The 17,328-nt window shown below is 54.8% G+C and overlaps 1 protein-coding gene across 2 annotated transcripts in view; it reads right to left on the bottom strand.

Moving 5' to 3' along the window:
- The window catches only part of lrp6 (low density lipoprotein receptor-related protein 6), a 39,556-nt gene that overhangs the window by 6,452 nt on the left and 15,776 nt on the right, over positions 1-17,328 (bottom strand). For both annotated transcript variants that reach the window (XM_067254270.1, XM_067254269.1), the window contains exons 6-17: positions 15,271-15,667; positions 14,262-14,433; positions 9,945-10,161; positions 9,053-9,342; positions 7,193-7,419; positions 6,342-6,526; positions 4,956-5,282; positions 3,584-3,786; positions 3,137-3,354; positions 2,272-2,462; positions 386-595; positions 30-155 (exon numbers count right to left, since the gene is read on the bottom strand). In XM_067254270.1, coding sequence (XP_067110371.1) covers positions 30-155; positions 386-595; positions 2,272-2,462; positions 3,137-3,354; positions 3,584-3,786; positions 4,956-5,282; positions 6,342-6,526; positions 7,193-7,419; positions 9,053-9,342; positions 9,945-10,161; positions 14,262-14,433; positions 15,271-15,667 — 2,763 coding nt within the window. The remainder of the gene's footprint in view (positions 1-29; positions 156-385; positions 596-2,271; positions 2,463-3,136; positions 3,355-3,583; positions 3,787-4,955; positions 5,283-6,341; positions 6,527-7,192; positions 7,420-9,052; positions 9,343-9,944; positions 10,162-14,261; positions 14,434-15,270; positions 15,668-17,328) is intronic.

The raw sequence follows: 17,328 nt of genomic DNA, 5'->3' as shown, positions 1-17,328 counted from the left end.
CGGCGGGTGGGTGATTGACAGTGCCCTACCTCCACAGGAGAGCTCGTCCTGCAGCAGCACCAGGTGGACAGGACAGGAGCAGCGCGTGGTCCCGTCCCCCTTCACGATGCAGATGTGGGAGCAGCCACCGTTGTCCCACGTACAGGGGTGTTTACCTGCGGACAAAGCGTGTCAGTGCTCGGAGGAAGGGGGGCGGACACACACACACACACCCTACAGTAGAGCATCGTAAAGGGCCTCTTCACAAAACACCGTCTACGGTGACTTGCGGCCAGTAGAGCTTGGTGGAGGTCCAAGCTGTGTGGATACTGGAAGGGTCGTCGGTTTGAGGCGGATGAAAGGGGATTGGGGGGCGGTGGTGGGGGAAGGAGGTCGGTGGACTTACTGTATTCCCTCATGTCCAGCTCGTGGACGGCGTGGATGTCGCTGAGCGAGGCGATGCGCGCCTGGATCTTGGTGCGGCCCTCCCGGGTGGTCTTGTCGATGCGCTCGATCATCTGCTGCTGCTTGTCGATCCAGTACAGGTGGTCGCCGAACACCGTCAGCCCCACCGGCTGCAGGATGTTGGAGTCCTCGATCACGATCCGATTGGCTCCTGGTCAACCCGAGGAAAGGAGGAGGGGTGGGGTTTTGGGGCGAGCAAAAAGAAAAAAAAGGCGGAAGGGCACACGGGTCAGGAAACTGAGGGAACGGAAAGGGCGGTCAACTGAGGAGAGAGGAAGAGGAGGGGGGGGGGGGAGGTGGTAGGGGGAGTTTGGGCACGGGGAAAGAACGAAACACCGTGAGGCACACGGGCATCACGCCAAGCGGAGCCTGAAAAAGCACAAGGGACGACTTTAGACACCGTGTCCAAACGTACTCGGTTTTTTTAGAAAGTGGGGAGATTTCGTCACGGTTTTGGCAGCGCGGCTTGATGGCGTGACTTCTTAAATGAGACGCAGGGCGTGGTGGCGAGTCCAAGTCCGCCGTGTTCCGGAGAAGCGTGACCATGTCCTGAAAGCTGGTCCAGACCAGAACACCCGATAGAGGACATGTGTGGAACAATGGGATTCGCGGTGTTCTGAGGCGCGACGGCCAAATCAACAACAACACCCTAACCACCACTCCTTTTGTAGTCTTCCCCTCCATAAAAGCACCGGCCCCCTCGACAACAACAACAAAGACGGGTTCCCACGACTTTCTAACAGCGTCCACGGGAACACCAGACATCAGGTCTAGATAAAAAAAGGCGCTTTCGCAATAGTGCTATCCCAGGGCTGCAGGGATTGGGAAGGACCAGCCTCTTTGGTTTTCGCTGGAGGGACGGTGTGGGACCTCGGCAGAGCTGGTGCGCAAGATGACGTCGGCCCGCGCCCCTGCCCGGCTAATTTTAGCAGAGATCCAGGAAAAAAAATGACCCCCCCCCCTCCCCCCCCCACCCGGCTAGGCTACGCACTGCGACCCAGAAGACATAGAGGAAGGCCACCGCGCTTCAAAACGTCTCCTCTCCCCCGACACTCCTCCCCCGCCCAGCTCGCGTTTGATTTCAAACTCGCAGAGATAAAACGCGAGACCATCTGAAGAATGAGGAGTTCTCCTGTCTGACAGCCCCCGACGGAACCGTGTTTGTTTAGCAATCCCCCCTCCCCTCCCCTCCCTCCCCATTTCCCCCCTCGCCCTCCCCCCCCTACCCCCAGGCTTGTGTACAGATGGTCGGCATTCCTTTCGTCCTGCGTGGGGCACCGGAGAATCGTCGGAATGTGCTGAGCACGGGGGGCTGCAGGCCAAGTCCTCCCTCTCGGGGCACAATGCTCCCCCGTGTCCTGAACGATGCCGCCTGGCCCCGGCCGTGGTTCGCACATTTGCTCCTCGCTTCCCTCCCTTCGGTGTCAAACCCCCCTCTACACTCTGAATTATGTCGGCCACGGCGTAACCCGCTCCCCACCACCAGTCGAACCCTGCACAAAGGAATCATTGAGGAGCTGCCACTCCACAAAAGGCCTTAAGTAAACACGGCTCTCCGCTGTGTTTCGGCTGGATGATATATCTGATATATCTGCTAATCGCCGCTAAAGAGGAGAGTGATCCACAGCAGCATTACATTCCACCCCAATACACACATTAAAGTTGCGGTGCACTTCGAACCGGTGAAGGATCGCGATTTGTTTCCGGGGACGGCGCCAAGGCAACCGAAAAAGCCGATCAAAGACCTGCTCGCGAGGTGTCTCTTGCGACGTCGGAGCGGCCATCGTGCGCTCGGCCCCCGCGGGAGGAGCGCGTCTGCGGACTCACCTGATAGGTCGCTGCTCTCGATGCGCCGCAGGTCAGAGTCCACCCAGAACAGCTTGCCCATGGCGTTGTCTATGGCCAGCGCCACGGGCTTGCCCAGGCCCGTGAAGAACAGCACCTCGCGCTCCGTCCCGTCCAGCGCCGCGCGCTCGATCTTGGGAGAGCGCTCCAGCAGATTGGTGAAGTACATGTACCTGAGGAGAATTGGGAGAGGAAGAGGAGATCAGTATCTCGAGAGGGGGGGCGGGGGGGGGCGGTCGACAGCGATCGTCGAGGGAAGCCGTTGGAAATGAGAGCTCTCTCTGTGTTTGTTAGAAACAGCTTTCCCCTTTAAGGTCAACAGGGTTGGTCTCGACTGTGGGAAGAACATGCCGGATAGGGATAGACCTTTCAACGGCTCCGTCCCTAACCGCGCCTTGAAAAGATCCCAAACATCTGCCGGGCTTAATTGCACGGGGGCCCCCGATGTGACCTTGAAGTCCCTGTCTGGTGTGGAGCGTCGGAGATGAGTCCCCTGGCATGGCTCGACAGAGCGCGAGCAAACGGCTGCGCGGGGAACGTGACACGCGCAAACAAATTACAGCCTGATTAAAAACATGACTGGCTTGCCGCTCAATTGAACTAAACAACCCCAAAACAAAACCAAGAGACAAGCGCAAGGGAACACTCCCTGGCTGGAAATTCGGAGTCAAAACAGATCCTGACAGCTGTGTACAAGTCCAGCTATGGTCCTCAAGGATGTTTCAAACGGCTCAAATCTGGGAGCGTTTCAAGCTGGGATGCCGAAAACGTGCTCGAATCCGAGTTTATTTATTCGTCTCGACGTTCCAAAGCAACGGATAAACACAGTGCCGTGTCTTGTACTGACCCTCGCTCTGGGTTCACCACGATGGCCCGGGGCTTGTCGTTCTCGCCGCGCAGCACCACGCCCACGCGGCTGCCGTCGGTGCGCGTCACGTTGATGACGTTGGTGATCTCGCTGGTCCAGTAGATGAAGCGGCTGTAGATGTCAATGCTCAGGTCGAAGGGCTGCAGGCCCAGGCTGTGGCCCGGCCCGCCCACAGGGCTGGACACCACCGTCATGCTCTGCAGGGATTGGAGGAGACACATGTCAATCAGGAGATAGGGGGCTGGCAGAGGCAGAACGGGTACACTTCCGGGACAGTGCTAACAAGAGGATCGGGGGAAGTAGGTTTGCTTTCAAATGTGGGTGTGATGACAGCGTCTTTTTTTACTGTGCATATGATAATCTTAATAAAAAGTATGTTTGTGTGCGTGTGTGTGTCTGTGTGTGTTCGTAGGGGGCGGAGCTGACCTGGTTGCCGTCCTCCTGCGCCCGGCGGATGGCGTTCTGCTTGGAGTCGATCCAGTACAGCTGCTTGTCCAGCGGGTCGTAGTCGATGGCGCGCACGTTCCTCAGGCTGTGGATGGGCAGGATGATGTCGGGGCTCTGCTGTTCGTCCATCACCATCCGGTTGATGGCCGTCTTCTGGCTGAACAGCAGGAAGGAGGTCGGGGCTGGAGGGCAGGGGAGGCAGAGCGAGAGGCAGAGAGAGGGAGGCAGAGAGAGGGAGGCAGAAAGAGGGCGCGAGAGAGAGAGAGAAGTCGAAATACAGGAGAGGGGGAGAGAGAGAGAAGTACAGAAAGGGAGAGAACGACGGGAAGAGAAAATGATTTAGTATATCTGGGTCCATCACATGGTGGGTGGTCAGCACAGTGGGGTAGGCCCTGACTGTTCCCCAGGCAACCATAACCACAGTATTAATCCTCACTGGGCCATTATGGTTTGCCCAACACTGGTTGTTATCAGTTTAGGCCAATCACCATTGGCTCTTTTTTATTCCCAGTAAACACATTTTCCAATTAGAGAGCACGTAACCCAATCCACCGACTCCATTACGCAAACTGCTGTATTTGTGAGAAATTCAAAGTACATAGAATGTTGTTAAAACGCAACAATAGGGAACGCTGACTATGGGACTAGGCTGCCAGTGCAAAAGTGAACACCCCAACACACACACACACCCTTTCACCACACACACACACACACACACACACACACACACACACACACACACACACACACACACACGAGTAAAGACCAGCTCCCCCGAGGGAGCCTCTGGGCGATTACAGAGAGAAAGAGAAAAAAAAAAAGTAAAGAAAAAACAGTTAAATGTTTTTACTATGTCAAACACAGCGATGGAGGGAGTCGAGGCTTAATCTGGGCTTCAGTTTCCAGCCGTATGCCAAGTTGGCAGCGGAGGGGCCAACCACAAGAGCTTTAAAAAGAAAATACTCCACCCCCCACCCCCCGCTCATTCTCATACTCTCAGGCACAACTGCTTTCAATCTCTGTGCCTGGGGGGGGTGGGGGGGAGGGGGCGACTGATAGGCTGGCCTTGGCCCCCCCGCCCCCCCGTCGCTGACCAGGCTGACGTCAGACCTTTGCTGAGATCAAGTGCGAGACAACCGGTCACGGTCAGCGACGCTGGAATGAGACACGACCGGCGCACGCACACACACACACGCACACACGCGCACACACACACACGCACACACGCACAGCGTGAAGGAATGATAGCGTGCGAGCGTGTGTGTGTGAGACAAGCAGCCCCCGCCGCTAGCCGAGCTCACAGCCCGACCGACGCGCGCGAGTGCACCCCGCGTACGGCCCCTCTCCTCACCGCTGCACGTCTTGTTGTCGTCGTTGAGGGAGAAGTGGGCGGGGCAGCCGCACACGAAGCTGCTGATTGGCACGGCCAGGCACAGGTGGGAGCAGTGGCCGTTGGTGGAGGCGCAGGCGTTCCAGCCCCCCTGCCGGGACGAGTGGAACACCAGGATGTCCATGACGTAGTCCAGGTGGCCCTGGATGATGGTGCGGTTCTGCCCGCTGGTCTTGTTGGCCCGCTCGATGCTGCGCTCGCTCCAGTCCGTCCAGTAGATGTAATCCTGGTACTGGGTCAGCCCAAAGGGGTGGGGCAGGTCCTCGGCTATCACCTCGCGCTCCAGGCCTGTTGTGTGGCACGGAGGGAAGAGAAAGAGCAATTAGTTCGGCAGGAGAAATCGAGAGAGAAAGTGAGAGAGAGACATAGACAGAAAGTAAGTAGCGATGGGAGAGAGAGGAGAGATATTGCTCTGCAAACATCTGCCGGGCAAAAGCTAGGCTTTTTTCGTTTTTTTTTTTTTTTTCTGGTTCCAGAAATCCTGTGCCAAGGTTGAGGCTGTTTTCTCTCCACGCAAAAATTGGGACTGTTGCAAGAGCTGTGCAAGAGTATGTGCTTTAAGCTTGGGCCTAATAGCAGTATCATTTTTAGCCCCCAAAAAAGGTCTTTCTTTTTTCTGAGAGGCATTTTTGGTTCCTGGTTTGTATCCATCAAGTCAGTGGCAGAACATTTCAGGACAAAACTTCAAGAGAGTTATTCTGGCCCAGCTTTTGTTTCAGCGAGGCTTGTCTACACCCTTTTGAAGTCCCCCCCACACACCCCCACCCCCCACACACCCCCACCCCCCACACACCCCCACCCCCCACACACCCCTCCCCCCATCCCATCCAATCCACCCAAATATAGCAGGGAGGCAGGCATGACAAGCTAATTGGGAACATATTCCAATTTTGTCATCTGATATCTACATAAAGCTCATATATGCACACACATACGACAAATGGAGGACTGAAACCGACACACGAGTCGGCCCACATGGTGCTTACTGCTGGAGCGAAAACAAAAGAGTTTGAGTGGTGTGTGGTGACAGCTCCCTCCGTCTGCGACGCGTTCCGCATGCAGATGGCACAGAACCGGTTAACAGGCTTGTCCTTCTGCACCTTCCCTCTACTCTTCGACATGGAGACTGATCAACTACTTTATATGCAGACACACACACACCAGCGTCCAGGCACCTAAGACGGCGCTTCTCAAATGGGGGTATTACCAGGGGTACGTGAGAGAAAGTGGAAAACTGGATGGATTATATTTGTTCGATATAAAACACGGGGTATAGGTGGTACTTGGATTCAGAAATCAGGAGAGGGGGGGGGTACGGTAGCCAAACAACGTCTGAGAAGCACTGACCTAGCATGTTGGAGGACTCTATGAGCGTGGTGTCCAGATCTGTCCAGTAAAGGCGCCGCTCGGCGTAGTCGATGGTGAGCCCGTTGGCGCGGCCCACGTCCGGCACCAAGGTGATGCGGCCTGTCCCGTCCATGGCGGCCCGGTCGATCTTGGGCTTGCCCCCCCACTCGGTCCAGTACATGAATCTGTAGAGGCAGGACGAAAAGAAAGGGGGGGGGGGGGGGGGAGGCAAAACCGTTAAATAAGTCTCCTCAATCTTCGCCTGCGATGAGAGCTATGAGGTCTCCCCTCCAACTGCCACGCTGCTCCATTTGTGTGTGTGTCTGTGTCTGTGTGTGTGAGATAGTGTAACCTGGCAGTAAGCACTGTGTAGCCGTACACCTCAAAATGTGTGGATTCCACTGAGAGTTGGAAAAGAAGTCTGGCTCCATCCAAAATTCAATTTGATACAGAGTAACTGGAGCTGCTCAAGTAATGGCCACTACTTGATCTGAGACCAGGAGACTAATGCGTTGCAGTTGTGCATAGAGAGGCCTTTATAAGCATTCAAACTACATTTGAAAAGAACATTGAGCTGATAAATGCAACTAATAAATCGTACATTTCAGTAAATCCTTAATCAATCATAGAACAAACAATGGACCTGCTGCGTAAAATGCAGTTCCAGCATTTGGACAAAATGGCTGCCAAGAGGGCCGTTTGAGGGTCAGTGGAGAATGTAGTCTTTGCTCTTAGATTTAAATAGGCAGTATTCGGAAGCCCAGTATTCGAAAGACTGTCAAACGTACACAGTTCTCTCCAGCATTAGCATCGCTAACCCCTCCTCCGCCGGTCTGCACACGATTACTTACCCCTCAGCAGGGTCGAGAGCCAGGGCTCTGGGGCTGTCCAGGTCCTTCCACACCAGGACCTGCCGGTGCTGGCCATCCAGCTTGGCCACCTCGATGCGGTTGGTGCCGGTGTCGGCCCAGTACAGGTTCTTGCCCAGCCAGTCCACGGCCATGCCCTCGGGGTAGTCCAGGCCGAACTCCACAACGTGCTCCAGGGCACTGCCGTTCATGAACGCCCGGCTGATGGTCTGGGGTGGGGAGGGGGTGGGGAGGAGAGGAGGCACGGGTGAGTGACTGCTAAAACCGGAGCAAAGTGTTGAGGAGGAACGGCGTTTTGCAGAAGTCTGAAATGTTAAACCGAGGTCTGTTTTGTTGAGTGATCTGTTTTTATTAGCATCAGCACACACCTCGGGGGAGAACACAAGGTCAAACACAATCCACGGCAACAACAACCCCCCCCAAAAAAAACGCAGAACACCACCACAATTTATATGCACGACATACACAAACATGCACTATTTATGGAGATATGTTCTACGTCTCCAGCCTGCAAATTGCTACCCAGTTGTTAAGGGGGGCAGGGGAGAAGGGGGGGGGGGGGGGAGAGCATACACTTCTGAAAGAAGGGCGGGAAAAGAGAGGGAGGGAGGAGGAAGAAGAAGAAAAAATTGCTTCGGAAAAGAGTGGAAAAACCTCGGAGTCTGGTGAAAACTCGCAGCTCGTTTAGAAGGCAGGCAGGCAGGATTGGGAAAGGTAGAGAAGCTCTTCTATGAATGATTTATACCTGCTTAAATATGTACAGTCTCCCCCCTGCCTACCTCCTACCAACCCTCACGCCGATCCCCAACACCCTGATCCTGCCTCCAGCTGGAGGCTGCCTAAATGAGCCTTGTATCAGACAGCGGATAACAGCCTATGTGTGATAGGCAGTGGACCTCGGCGGGTTAAGGAGAGGTCATTAGCCTGGCGCGCGTGGTGCGTTTGCTAGCGCCGATCCGCTCTGTAGCTACGCAACGACGTCATGGGCCGGTTGCGAAGGCCCTACACCCTGCTTCCTCGTGGAGAGGGAGCGAGGACATGGGTGGGTCTCTGTGAGGTCGCCAGTGTCCATTTGGCTTTGTCTAATCGGCTGGCCTTCGGATGGAGAGTGAGGGTTTCTGTTGGGGTGGTGCTGCTTCGGTCTGGTTCCATCCAGCACGCCTGTCCCTCGCCATGACCTCCCGGCGGAGCACGATGTCGGCATGTGGTCTTCCACACCGACGCCACTTCTACCCCGACGCATTGATCGCCCTCGGAAATGACCCGTCATTAGGGGCTCTCCCTTTTTCACACATACACACTGACGGTTTCTCTCTTCATCACTCCAGAATCTGTCTTTCCTGCTTGTCGTTAGACCAAAACACACACCTCGAAGAGGGAAAGCAGACAAACACACCTCGAAGAGGGAAAGCAGACAAACACACCCCCCCCACCCCCCCCCCCCCCCCCAATCTGCTCTCCATCGCCCATGTTACCGCTACACCAAAAACCCAAGTGTGTCTATAAATAGGATTCTTCCAAAATAATTATCTCCCATAGCAAAAAACAACAGAAAACCACTTTCGGTCCAGGGCCCGGAAAAGGGGGGAGGGGAGTAGCAAAATGGGGGAGTAGCAAGAAATTGAGGAAGAAAAAAAAAAAAAAGAAGAAAAAAAAGAAGAAGAAAAATGAAAAATTCAGCCATCAATTATTTCCAAGCTGGCGTCTCACGGGAGCCCATTATTGAGCCATGCTGTGGGCGGTGAGCCAACTGGAGAAGCTGGGGAGTATGCACACACATGCACGCACGCCCACACCCCATCCCCCCACGCCCCAAACCCACACACCCCACCGCCCCCGCACCTTGAGCGTGATGTCCGTCCAGTAGATGCGGTTGTCGGTGACGTCGAAGTCGAGCGCCGACGCCTCCTTCACGCCCGTGAGCGGGATGGCCACGTTGTTGTTGTTGGTCTCCAGGGAGATGCGACGGATGTCCGTGTGGCGGGAGAACAGCAGGAAGGCCTCGGGCACGATGCAGGTGGTCATGTCGGCAATGAGCTCCAGGCCGATGGGGCAGGCGCACTGGACCCCCGCCGGCTTGTACAGGCACAGGTGGCTGCAGCCGCCGTTGTTGTCGGCACAGGGGTTGGTACCTGGAGGGGGGGTGGGGGGAGGAAGCGCATAATTCACTTTGCTTAATCACCATCTTAGAGGCAAAAAAGAGGAGGAGGAAGGAAAGAATGTGTGTGTGTGTGTGTGTGTGTGGAGGGGTACAGCAGTCTGAATGCAGCCTGCCTCAGCTGAGGTGAAGCATTGAAATATTAATGTGCCGTTCTCCCCGTTTCCCAGCCAGCCTGGGCGCTCGCGCTGTCTACAGAAATCAGCCCGGGTTTTCGCAACCGACAGACAGCCGCTTTGCCATTAGAATTCAGCTCCCGTAGTGCGGCTTCCCAAATTGCTGGAGGAGGGAATAGAAAATGTGCCTCACACTGCGCCTCGCCTTTCACAAATGGAACAATGCACTACGGCGCTAATCCCGGGAAACGCATTCACGCGCCAAAACCTTCGGCGAAGAACTACCTGAATTTTGGGGACCTGCTGCTATTTTCTAACTCGATGAGCTCGTTAAAACAGGTGGACTTGGTGTTGCCGGCTGGTCCGACACGGGAAACCCGACAGATGAGAAGCTCAACGTTGCGTGTGCCGAAGCTCACGACGGGGGGGATTTTGGGACGGCTCGGGCACTCGGGCTCACCGAAGGTCTGGTGAACGTAGGTGGCCTTGAGGCCCATGAGGTCGGGCAGCTGGTCGATGATGATCTCGCGCTCGGCCGTGCGCTTGTGCACGCGCTCGATGCTCCTCCGCTGCCAGTCGGTCCAGTAGATGAAGTCTCCCAGGAGGGTGAAGCCGAAGATGTGGGGCAGCTTGTCGTCCACCAGGACCCTGCGGCCCGTCCCGTCCATGCTCATCACCTGAGGGGGAGGGGGGGGGGGACGAGGAGAGAGAGAGAGTGGGTGAGATCTATCATAGCTAAAATCACACCATGACCCAAAGCAAACTTTCAAAAAAAAAAAAAAAACGAATGAATGCTACATCTGTCAAGAGCTACAAGGAGACTCGGTACAGTCATACAGATTTAACCACAATACACATTCGACAACTGAACCATGACAGGCTTCACTGTGCAAGTGTGCTAGTGACGGATGTGTTGTCGGGCCTCGAGCCGGCTCTGTAAACAGGCCGTCATTGGTTCCCACACTGCAGTTCACCCAGGGCCAAACTCTGAACCACAGCCGCAGTAATCAGCCTGTTCCCAGAGAGATGGGTATGACCCTTAAAAAAAAAAAAAAAAAAAAGGCCACGCCTTCTCATTGCGAGCCCGAGCCAATCGGCCGCTGGGAAAACTCTGTGACTCACCGGCCACGAACGGGACTACTTTGAAATGTGACAAAATGTGCGAAAACGATAGATTTCAATTTAATTCATTTTAATCGAGTCCTTGATTGGAAGCAACAAGAACAGTCGAGCCCCAGCTCTCTGTGTTCTCTCTCTCTCTCTCGCTACCTTTCTCACTCGTGCCTGGCAGCGTGGAGTGGGGGGGGGGGGGGGTTGGGGATGGGTTGGGTGTCAAGTCAACCGGTGACGTTAACGCTGATTGAGTTTCCACATTGTGCCGTGGATGTGAACGGAGCCAGGGCACACACAGAGAGAAAGAGAGAGAGAAAGAGAGAGAGAGACAGAGCGCCCTGGCAGCACATCTCAGCACCGCTAATTAGAAGCAGCAGCCGGAGCAAACAAACAGCGGCGCATATGGCTGCCACATTTCCTCTCCTCAACACGGAGCACTTTGACATCTTACTCTTTTCTTTAGCCTGAGAGTCAGTGTGAGACTGAGTGTGAGACCGAGCGAGAGAGAGTTTGTGTGTGTTTGTGAGGGTGCTTCACTGTGTACTCGTCGTGAACGGACTGCATACATAATTGCCTGTCACCTCCCTGACAGAAAGCGAAGAGTTTGTTTACTTGGGCCCGGGTGTGCTTTGGCCAGTTTTATCGCTTCCAAGTAAACGCTCTTTTCAGTCATGCTGGGAGAAGGGGGGGGGGGGGGGGGGATGCAGAGGGGACTGTCTGTCTTCTGAGAAAGCGGTTGGGGGAGAAAGAAAAGTTAACCAACCACAGAGGCTAGTTAGCTGGCACATTCTCGACTAACTGCCACAGGTGCGGAGTGAATCAGACAACAAAAAAAAAAAAGCCTGTAAGCTCCGCTTTGTACAAAACTTTGAAGGTGGAAAAAGAAAACATGTCGGCCGATCACTTCATCCAGCACCTCGGACCGAATGAAATCACTTCCCCAACAGATGTCGAGTTAAATGACTAAGAGGATATGCTTTCAGCCATACCTCAGTCTTGGCCTTCAACGAGGAGCTGTTTTATTGTGAGAAGACTGAGTGAGAAGAAACATGAGGACAACAGCACGCAAGAAGAAAAAGAAGAGAAAAAAAAACCAAACCTGCATCTTGGAAGTTCAAAGCCAAACTAAAAGAAGACCTACACACGAAGAGGAGTGAAACCGAGGGGGCCCCCTTCTCGCGATTCTCACGCAACATTTTTGTAGCGTCTGTTGCGCAAAAACAAACAAACAAAAGACCAGATTCTGGTACTCCGGATCTTGGACATTCCAAGGCAGAGGGGCTGTGTTAACATTCCAGCTCTGCATTGCGTCTCTGTGCGCATTGCGCCCCCCCCACCCCCCCCAAAAAAAAGACAGCGATAACAATCGAGAAACGAGGGACGTTTTTATTGGTGTCGAATCAATCGCTTGATCGACATGCCTTGGACCCCCAAGCTTTGTCTCTTTGCTCGTGAAGCTGTTCACAAGCAGCTTCACTTCATTCTCTCCTTCAAATCAGAGGAGACCCACATGAACTGTGGCTACGACACTGCGACCCTCGACCACACGGAGAAAGGAAAGGAGCGAGAGAGAGGGCGTGAAAGAGAGAAAGGCAGGGGGAGAGCGAGAAAGCGAGAGCGAAAGGGAGCGAGAGCGGGAGCAAAAAGGTATATAAATATAAAATGAAGTTTCCATCCTCAGTGCGATGGCCTCAGCCAAAAGGTCTCCGCTGGTTTGGGAGTTGTGACCGCAGTGCGGTGTGGGTTTCAAATTCTGGGGCTATTCTAAACAGAGGAGGCCGCAGCTGGAGTGGAGGCCGCAATCGGAACCAGATGTGGGCTGTGGCCGCAAAACCCAGCTCTGCTCAGGACCTAAGTGAGCAAACCCCGATCGCCCCCCCCCCACCCCATCCAGAGGGACCACTAGCCCATAACTTTCACGTGGGGGGTGGGGGTGAGGGTGGGGGGGAGCTCAGGAGAGCGGGGTCAGGTGGGCCTCAGTGGAGCGGAGCATTGACGGTGTGACCCTATGCGTGAGGATGCCGACCGCAGTTTCCTACCCGCCGGTTTGGAATACAGAAAAAGCCCCTCTCTGGAGGAGAAGAAGAAAAAAAGCTTAAAAAAAAAAAAAAAGAGGCTCCTTTCCATATGGCGGCGGAGGGAGAGGGAGGAAGAGGCCGGCGAAAGGGAGTTGCGAGTTCTCCGCGTTGAGGTAAAAGCGTTCCAGTTTGGGCCCCCCTCTGTGTGCTGCATCTGTACCAAACCTAACTGGTCAACGGGGGCTCTAATTCCGACGCTGGCCGGACTGTCAACACCCCTGAAAGTGACGAGATTTAACGACCAGGGTCCTGAGGAGTGGGGGGTGTTAGATGTGGGATTGGATGGGGGGTGGGGGGCCATGTAGGCCCCGCAGCCCGGGTAGAGGCATGAGGAAAACCAGAACCCCCCCCCCCCCCCCCACCGACGGAGGCACTGCAGAAGCCTAGGGCAGGCGTTGTTTTGATTGGAACGTGTTAAACTGCGAGGTCGTTCACTAGCCGTGCTCCTCTGGTGCATCGAGTTCTGTATTTCATTACACTGTGTCCCCCCCCCCCTCCATCCCTCCAACCCCCACCCCACCCCACCCTCGCACTTGAGGCACGAGTTGTTCTGTGAGATTCAAAGCAGTACTGGGGCGAGTATCTCTTTACAGTCGCACAAATTGGCCCAATTCAAACATCTGTGTTTAATAGCACGTATAGGGCGAGATGGTCCGAAAGGGGCCTGGACCGACCAGGCGTCTGGGTGACAGTCAGGGGACGACAGTACGATTTCAGCCATATGACGAGAGGCGTTTCCGACTGCCCTCCAAAACGTGTTCCCTCTCCAGGTTCGGGGTGGCCGACGACCCCCGTCCACGCCCGCCGCGGGGCTTATTCAGGGCTGAGGGGTGGTGGTGGAGCGTGGTGGAGCGTGGGGGGGGGGGGGGGAGGCTCTGGCGGTGGCCTCTGTGATGCTGCCAGCTCCCTGGCGTCAGCGCCGTGTAGCGGCTGAGGAGGGCTTAGAGCGGCCAGCGTGCCGAGGCGCCCGGCGGGGGGTCTGCCTGCTGCGGCTTGCCAGATAAAGCCTGTCACAAAAGACCTCCCGCAGAGAGCAGCCGCCACGATCTGTCAGGAGTATCAGTGCTGCTGCTGATTCCCTCACACCCCCCTCCCCCCGACATGCACATGAATTTTAAAACACACACGTCTACCACACACACACACACACACACACACACACACACACGCTCACATCTTAATGAGACCAACACTGTAGAGGGCTAAATGGAAAACAGTGGGGGAGGAAACACCAGTGTTAAACCAGGAGGAGCGGACGCTTAGCTCATCTGATTGGTACTGCCGCGCACCCGTGGTGCAGACTGTGTGTGCGTGTATGCGAGGCTGTGCATTTCGGACTGAATGAAAGAATGGAATGCGCCATCTAACCTTTGACCCCCCCATGGGGTGGGGGTCGTGTTGACCACTTAGCCTGCCCAGTGTGCGACACACATAAAACAGCAGGCAGCGTCCTATGGCGTGGCTGTATACCAGACACTGGCCAGAATCTAGACTGACTAGCCAGTCGTGGGCACCATGAACTTAACCGCAAGCCTCGGAAAATAGATTTTTTCTTCCTAATAACAATACATAAAAGGATATCGTACCTCGATCTTGTCGGTCTTGGCGTCGCCCCAGTAGATCTTCCTCTCGACGTAGTCCAGCGCCAGGCCGTTGGGCCAGCCCAGGGACGTGTTCACCATGACCACGCGCTCCGTCCCGTCCAGGTCGGCACGCTCGATCTTGGGCACCTCGCCCCAGTCCGTCCAGTACATGTACCTGCAGAGAGCCCCAGGAGTGTGGACGCAGAGTCAGAAGACTGCATATCTCAGGTTTGCATCTAGCCTCTCAGGTCAGGTACATCTCGTTTCTCAGGTTAGGTACATCGATTCTCTCAGGTTTGGGTTAGGTATATATACAGTTGACATTGATTGTGAGATATTGTTGTTTATAAAACAGTGCCAAGCAAAGGGTGTTAACCATGGACAAATTGTGAGGTCACCAGGCACTCAACATGACCGGGCAGGGATGCGCTGCCGGGGCCTGAGTCATGACTGAGGGCAGGCGGCGGTGATGTCACCCCCCCCCCCCCCCCTCTCTCACCACTCCACCCCCCGCTCTCAAAGCCCTGCGGTGGCAGGCAACCACAGCTGTGATGTCATCCCCTCCGTCAACATGCCGCCTGGATGATTGCGGCAGGCAGGTGAGACCCACAAAGGCAAGTGGCTTATGTTAGCGCGCGGCGTCTGATGCCAAACCCTAGCCACGTCATCACCACACTGGAGTGCCAGATCCTTAGTGTGCCTGTCACCTTTAGTGAGATGATTTGCTTTGGCAAAGAGAGGGTAGGAGGCTGAATTCACAAGCCTTTGGCTCATCGGACTGCCCTAGGGATAAAACCGACTCTTCACATTGCAGTTCACACAAAAAAAAAAAATATCTTCATTTGTACCCATTTAAAGAAAAATAAACGTTCCAATATGTGAACCACACACACGAGCCCACAGTTCAAACATGAACCTCACTCATCTCGATCCAAACACCGCAAACCGAAACCTAAACCTAAACACACCAACCAGAACCGCTACGTTGGAGAAGACGGGAGTTGGAACCCACCCTGCCGTCGGGTCCAGGACGATGGCCCTGGGCTCGTCCAGATCTTCCGAGATCAGGATCTTGCGCATGGTCCCGTTGAGCCTCGTCACCTCTATGCGGTCCGAGCCCGTGTCGGTCCAGTACAGGTTGCGGGCTATCCAGTCCACAGCGATCCCGTCCGGGTGGTTGACCTGGGAGGTGACCACGAACTGGGGCTCGCTGCCGTCCAGGTTGGAGCGCCGGATGGCGTGCACGTCGTCGTCCGTCCAGTACACGTGGCCGTCCACTGGGTCGTAGTCGATGGCGATGGCGTGGCGGATGTCGTCCGACTGCAGGATGATGTCGGTGAAGTCTGGGGTGTCCAGGGAGATTCGGCGAAGGTCTGTGCGACGGGCCAGGAGAAGGATCTGGGTAGGACCTGGAGGAAGGCGAGGGGTGGGGGGGTGGGGATAAGGGTGTTAGTCACGCAGTCTATTGAAGATATCACCATCTTTTCTTCAGTGGTACTTCAGCTGGCTAGCGCATGGCTGCTCATGTCTTCTTAAAGTACTACTGTTGTCTTGCACACACTGCATTTCCCTCTAACGATGCCTAAAATAAATACAAGCCAAACCATTGACTCAATCTTGAATAGTCTCCCTATTCTGCCCTTTGAGTGATATTCAAAAGAGTGGGAAAGTGGACTGAGTGGGCGAGGGAAGAACAAAATAAAACAACAAAGTATATCTTTCTAGTTTTGAGTACTGGTTGTTCGGCCCACTCAACGCTTCCAGTAAAAACCCATCTCTGAAAAGATCAATCGGAGGCCCGCCTTGAACAATCAAACATGGACGACAACCCTCTCCTCTCTCTCTCCGTTTCTTTATTCAGGAGGCTGCCCTTTGCTTGTTCGCTCGATCTCTCTCGTGCGCCATTTCCTCTCTCTCTCTCTCTCTCTCTCTCTCTCGCTCTCTCGCTCTCGCTCTCTCTCCCGCTCTCTCTGTCTCTCTCCTTAACTCTCTCGCTCTCTCTCTCTCACAATCCCCAATCCAGTTAAACTGCTAGCAACCTGACAAAAGCTACTTTCCTCTCCCCTCCCTCCCCAGTGGTCTGAACAGGGTTGGGCAGCTATCAAAGTGCTACTGTACCTGTCGCCGTAGAGCTCTATAAGCTTTTGATTTGCTTTTGTTTCCAGCAAAGCTTACACATGCATTCCTGTGTTTGGTAGAAGGTTTGGTTTGTCAAATAAATAAATATATAATAATAAACACAATCCTAAAAGGATTCAATCTGAGTGAGGACGTGAGCTGCTGTTGACGGTAGCCAGCAATCAACACATGAACCTGGTAAGTAGCAAGCCATTAAACTCCCCTTGAATACATGTGATCTGAACACTGGAGACGAAACCAAAGGGCCGCGCCACGGGGACACACAAAGGCGGTGACAAATTAGCGGCTTTCCACCAACAACAAAAAAAAACTACTTAGTATTGGCCGGTACGGTGGGTGAACTAGGGGGAGAGGAGGGGGGAGAAGTGGGAGGGACCGGGTCACACTTGGGTCCCAGGGAGGGGCGGACAGCCCCGGGTTAACAATCCCCAGATGCGGCCCCTCTGGCCGGTCAGGACGGGTCTGTGCCCGTGGCCCAGCGCTGACTGTGGGCCAGCCTCTGATTTAAGAAGGGGAAGGACTTGGAAATGACAACAAAAAACGCCCTCCCCTTCTGAAATGGTTAAAAACCCAGGCAGTGAAAGAGGGTATTGTCTTCATGGGGAGCATGTGATCCCCTCCCCAACAAAAGCCCCCCGCCCCTCTCTCCTCCCTCGCTCTGTTGACTGGGGGAACTGAACCCAAAAATGTAAATAAAAAAGAGAGAGACGGAGAGAGCGAGAGAGGGAGGGAGAGAGTATAAGACGAAGGAGGGGGGATATGGTCAGGGCCGTGATTCACACACACACAAACAGCTATCCCAATGAGTGGAGTTGCCATGGCGACCACAGGTCAGACCGCCCCACCTTCAGCTGCTCGGGTAGCCTCAGAGATGGAGGAGAGAGGGAGGGAGGGAGGGAGAAGAAGCGAGGGAGGGAAAACTGAGAAGGGT

The sequence above is a fragment of the Osmerus mordax genome, chromosome 17 (assembly GCF_038355195.1).
Source record: "Osmerus mordax isolate fOsmMor3 chromosome 17, fOsmMor3.pri, whole genome shotgun sequence".
Taxonomy (NCBI): Eukaryota; Metazoa; Chordata; class Actinopteri; order Osmeriformes; family Osmeridae; genus Osmerus; species Osmerus mordax.
Note: the sequence above shows the minus strand (reverse complement) of the source record. Positions and strands in the feature narration are given on the sequence as shown.